Consider the following 6,124-nt stretch of genomic DNA (forward strand, 5'->3'; position numbering starts at 1 on the left):
TTTTTTTTTCATATAAAAAACGAAGGGCGGAAGTTGGCCTTATTTATGCGAGCAGGTTGTTCGGCCAATGAAACGGTCCCTTCGGGACTCTTGCTACCGGTCTCAGTGAAATCCCTTTGACGAAATTTTGTTTCTCTTTGCTTCTTTTTTTTCTAAAGATCAACCACCCGCCAACGGATATGACGATTAATTCGATTAGGAATAAACGTCGAAGAAATTAGATCGGCTTTTCGTCTCGATCGATCGTAAATCTTAAAATCCTATCTCGAGGTCGTCGTCGTCGTCGTTGAGGACGAAAAGAGGCGCGCGCGCGCAGGGTGGAGGGCACGGACGTATCGCCCGTTCAATTTGCTAATTGAATCGGAAGCACGAGAGGCTACAGCTTGGCAGGCAGCATCTCGACAGGGAGAGAGACCCTCCACGGAGGCGTAGACGAAACCGAGCTCCGCCCTTGCGATCCCACCCATGATCTCGTTCGCCAGACGACCTTGAGAGCTTTAGCTTCCATGTCGGTTGGCAGAGTACTCGGTGATCATCCTTCTCAGTGACCCCGCGACTGCATCCGAAAGCGCATCATCGATTCGATGAAGCAACCATTCGCGAGAGAATGATATTCCGTATTCACTGATATTCCATACGCCAACCAGACTCCTTCCTATTTTGCGCGTTATAATTCGCGACACTGTGATAAATCTTTTTACGTTTATTATCTTGTGAAATTATATTTTTGTTCATCCTTGTGTGTGTTGTCATCGAAAAATCGTGCAAGATCACGCAATCGTGATCGCGAAAATGCTCGGTGGATTCGACGCTCAATCGGACTATTATCCACAGTGGCATCAACCGTGCAATTATGTCACCCAGCTTCCTTACGGTACGTTTGACTTTTCACTCATTATCACGAGTTTTCGTTTTTTTCTCTCATTTACAAAGGAAAATGTTTTTCAATCTATAAACGTAATCGTTTGATCCTCCTCCAGGTCCACTCGGTGGTCCAGACTCGGATAACCAATCGACGTATTGGGGGGCGGATTCCGGTATCTCTGGTGGTAGTTCGGGCGCAGGAAGCCCGACGGCCTCTACGCCACCTCTGATAGAAGAGATCGGTGTTCAGGATTCAAATTACTCAGCTCTTCAACAATACGTGCATCCAAGCGCGAACGGTGCACAACATTACTCTACTTTGTTGTACCCACAACAACAGCACCATCATCATCATCATCATCATCATCACCATCATCCTCATCATCAGCAGCATCCTCATCATCAAGAAACGCATCATCAGCAACAACAAACGCAGCAGCAGCAGCCACAACAACAACAACAACAACAACAACAACAACAACAACAACAACAACAACAACAACAACAACAACAACAACAACAACAACAACAACAACAGCAACAACAACAGCAGCAGCACAATCAACGTAGAGGGGACGAATTTACGATGGCCGGTGTCGGAGGTGCCGGTGGTTCAGCAGTTTCGTTAAATGGCGTCGGCGTCGGTGTCGGCGTCGGCGTCGGCGTCGGATCTCTTCAGCAACATCTTCAGCATCAAGTTGCAAGAGAGGGCAACCCGATGGTTAGACCTAAACGCCGTAATACAGCTAATAAAAAAGAGAGAAGACGCACTCAGAGCATTAACAATGCTTTCGCGGATCTAAGGGATTGCATTCCGAATGTACCGGCGGACACGAAGCTCTCGAAGATAAAGACATTGAGGCTCGCTGCCTCATATATCGGATATTTGATGGCCGTATTGGAAAGCGACGAAAGCGAGGAGCCTCAAACTTTCCGCGCCGAGATACTGTCCAACGGTAGGAGAAACAAGAACGCCCAATCGAGTCAGGTGAGTTTGAATTTGAAACATTGACTCTTCCACTCCGATGAATTTAGACCGTTCGTCTAGCGAGACGTGTTCCTCTTAGAGCAACTTAACGCTCTAGCCAGCTAACTTGAAATGAGATTTATACTGCTCGTAAACGTTCGACTTGCTTGTCTCGACTAATTTGTTGCCTTCTCCCGACTTGTCACTAAATCTTCTGGCCACGATAATAGGACGAGGACGAGATGTAATGTATTTCGTACTTCTTCATTATTTTCTAACCTTTTCTAATCTAATGGAGCAAGAGTTAAATTAGTACTCTCGAGCGGCCGAGGACCTTTCTTCTTAAATCTCTCTCATAAATGCTTTCGGTAAGCGTTACTCCAAACTAAACATTGGCCTCTTTAATCGGGAAGAGATTCCCCCCTACGAGACTCGACCTTAAATCCATCGACGTGCCTCTGAGACGCGTCGAGAGAGAAAGAGAGAGAGAGAGAGAGAGAGAGAGAGAGAAAGAGCGCGCGCGCGAGAAGGGGAAAGAGGGAGAGGGAAGAAAAAAATGTTCATTGCATCGAATTCAAGTGGTTAATATACGGTCAACTCGCGGATCCACAAATTTTTTTTCTTCGCGTTAATCGTAGAAAAAAGAGAATCGGGATCCGCACGAAATTATACGGAGTCAAGTCGAACGTTTCAACGAAAGATAAAGAAAACTCGTCGTTTTTATCGATGAATTCTTTTAATCCAAACATTTTTTGGTTTCTCCCGAAAGTGTCCATGAACGTGACCGTCGCGTCGGATCGTCGAATTGGCTTCATTAAATTTAATACCGGCGCGTGGAAATATTTTTCTTTCGACCCTACGCTTTGTGGTTTATCCAATTTTCCATCTGGCTGTACCACCCACGAAGAGTCTTCCTTTTAAATCGAATCCTATCGTTATTCGTGACCGCATCATCGATTTTACCGAACTTTGCTTAGTTTTTTCATTGACATTCCTTACACAAGCAAAGCATATGTGTCGGTCAGCTAACGTAACTATCGTTATTTTGTTGCTTCACGTTCGAATTCGAGAACATTGTCATTTTTTTGTTCTTTTCGTTTCTTGTACTTTCAGAGCGAGACGTGTTTGCAATCTATTTCGAACGTAGCTCACGAAGAATCGTCCAAGAGCAAAGGCCGAACGGGATGGCCGCAACACATGTGGGCCCTGGAATTGAAGCAAGAATCGCCGACGAATCAAATGCAATAAATCAAAGATCGAAAAACTCATTATTTGACGTTCGCCTTAGGACGGATAAAAAATTTATTTATAAACGATTATTGTAAAAATGAAAGAAATCTCTCGCGCGTTGTACATATTTCGCGTTTAAATTTATGTGTAAATAGAGAATGCTCGTTGCTTTTAGCTGCTCGTCAATTTAGCATATCGTTACAAGGAAAAAGAGAAAGAGAGAGAGAAAGAGAGAGAGAGAGAGAAAAGAGGATAATAACGGTTTGCGGTCTTCCTGACATTTAATAATTTGTAAGCGAGTTTAGATAAATACTTGATCTCTTTGAGAATCCTTTCTATTATTAAGAATCCTCGCTCTTTGATTCGTTTGTAAACTTTTGTATAAAGCACCGTTAACCCTTAAAGGCTATCATAGCTGTAATTTCACTCCATGCGAATTTTCTTAAAAAACGAAACGACTTGTACGACGGACAATGTTTTGCCTATTTATTCAGACTATCAGAAATGACAACGTTATCGTAAAACATATCAGTTTTCTCGCATACTTTTCTATACCTAAATATAAGAACAACAAAAAAAAAAAGAAAGTTAATTCGGTCTGATATTTGGTGATAGCTTTTAAGTCTTAAAGTCCTGTAAAAGATATCAATCGGCAATAATAAAAACGTCGTATCACCAAGATTTCTATCGCTATTTATTCTATCACACGTCATCTTGATTTACTTTTTCACACGTGCCCGCAAATGCAGGAAGTTGAGTTGCAGTTTCTTCCAAAAATTTTTACGACACAAACGTGCCTTCTACGAGCATGCTGCACGCTGAGAAATCATTGTCCAAGACAGTCGGGTCTCGGGTTTCTTCGATGTCCTGGCGCCACTACTTTGGCGCTGTCTCTTCGTCGCTCCGATAGGTCCCTATTCCTGTCGTAAAAAGAAGAAACGAAAAAGGAAGAAAAAAAAAGAAGAGAACGAGAAACATGTTCCTCCGTCGACACGCAATAACGTAACGACCTTCGATCTCGATACCCGTAACTTTGAGAAAATTGAACAAACTTGACATCAAAGTGTCCCTTCGCGGAATCATTTTCACATTTTCTACGTACGCAATCCAAGTGTATACGTATTTACAAAATGAGTCATAATCTTTACGAACGCGAGATATCTCGTCGATCGTTCGTAACGCGTTAAGAGCGAAGTCAAAGTGTCATCATTATGAGTTATACTCGATTAAAAAGTATCGCATAACGATCTCTCTCGACGACTCGCTAACGGGAGACTAAATATTTGCGGGCATCGAATCGAGCTCGTTCGACGGACATTGTGTCGAAGATTATGAGGAGTTCGCTTTGTAAATACATCGACGGCCTATCTTAAATCTTAGTTTGTCGTTTGTCATTTATTTATTGTAATCGGTAAAGAGTTTATCACTGCACCGTATCATCATCGTATATTTATTCTGATCTTCTTTCATCGACGCGTTAGACGAATTTGAAAATGATACTTACTATCAACATAGCCTCGATACGTTTCATTTAACGTCACCTAGATCCCTCGTGAACGTTTTTTAATCGTGGAGAAGGAAAGAGCACCAAAGAGATATATGGTAAGGAAGCCAATGGAAGGTGTTAAACGCAGGAGAGAAGGTGAAACTTTGTAAACTTGTGCTTTGACGAAGCCCAGAACACCTCCCGTAGTCGGACGTTGCGGTGTAAACACTCCTGCGTTACCTAAAGAACTTGGTTATTCTCGGTAGCATCCCGAAGTGATGCTGCCTGAGATAAGCAAAGCGCCTCCTCCGAATCCGTGAAAACGAAAGGGTCGGTAAAGGCTGATCGAGCTCGTGGAAAGATTAAGTTACGCTCTTTGAAAATCTTTTCATATATTACCATCGAGCGACACTTTAATATCCGAATTGTAATTAAAATTTTTAATCGTCATTAAGATCGTATATCTCTCTAGATCCTACCTTATTCTCTTTCTATTGTCTGAACATTGCGTGGACCAAGACTTAGAGCATCTGTAAAGATACGATCGCAAGAATGTTGCGGATGTCAATTTTCTATCGTTTAATTAATCTCGACTATCAACCGCACTCTTAATAGGAATAATATAATTCATACGATGTGGGAACGTCTCGGATACGTTCTTGTCGAGTAATCTTCTCGGTATGTAAAGAGAAAACGACGTCAACAATAACAATAACAACAACAACAACAATAGCACCAAACCACGAATGTTTATTTGCTTTGACGAGTATCAAAAGAGTATACATACGTACATGTGTATGTACGTAAATGTAAGGAGCTGCGCAGCCACTTAAATCCCATTGAAAAAACGCATCGGTCCGCATGTACGGAGGACCTTCTTCGATCGTGCGAGATGCGTTTTGGCCGTTCCATCGACATGTATATTGTTTCAACCATGACAAAATATCGCGTCCTTTTGGATTTCGTAAGAGACATTATATCAAAAAGAGAGAGAAAGAGAGAGAATTGTAAACTCGACAAAGATGTCGCGAGACGTGAGCTAACGCTAAAAGCTATAATACCACTTGCGATATGTATTGTAATTTTGCGTAAAAAAAACAAAGAAAAAAGTAAAGAAAAAAAAATGTAATCAAATTCTGTAACAAAAAAGTAACGAAAAGAACGTTGAATAAAAGATACAACAAAAGTAATTACTTCACGAAATGTACAACGTAGACGTGTTCATACGGAAAATAAAGGAAATAAAATAACAAGTAAATCCGTTTAGCTCGACGACCTTTTTCGAAATGCCGCAGAGAAGCAAAGATCGGTCTCTTATATAGCAACGGGAGGAGTCAATCTCGTAGACTCACAAATTGAATTGGATAACCGAGAGATTTGCCCTTTGCTTTCGAATGGAGTAACGCTTTTCATTTATCGCGCTGTATGGGGTGCGACAAATGCGCACGTTTCACGATGAGAATCCATTTTATCGAGAGTTTCGAAGAAATCTGAATATATATATATATATATAATATCATACGTATATATCTGAATATATATATATATATAATATAATACGTATATATCTGAATATA

General features: G+C 41.4%; 1 protein-coding gene across 1 annotated transcript; it reads left to right on the top strand.

Moving 5' to 3' along the window:
• The first annotated feature begins 528 nt into the window (after window positions 1-528).
• On the top strand, window positions 529-3,742 carry LOC124430892 (heart- and neural crest derivatives-expressed protein 1-like). The gene is made up of 3 exons (XM_046978101.1): window positions 529-874; window positions 981-1,852; window positions 2,945-3,742. The coding sequence occupies exons 1-3, from the start codon at window positions 793-795 to the stop codon at window positions 3,077-3,079; spliced, it is 1,089 nt and encodes a 362-aa protein (XP_046834057.1). The 5' UTR covers window positions 529-792; the 3' UTR covers window positions 3,080-3,742.
• The last annotated feature ends 2,382 nt before the right edge of the window (window positions 3,743-6,124 follow it).

The sequence above is a fragment of the Vespa crabro genome, chromosome 19, assembly GCF_910589235.1.
Source record: "Vespa crabro chromosome 19, iyVesCrab1.2, whole genome shotgun sequence".
Taxonomy (NCBI): domain Eukaryota; kingdom Metazoa; phylum Arthropoda; class Insecta; order Hymenoptera; family Vespidae; genus Vespa; species Vespa crabro.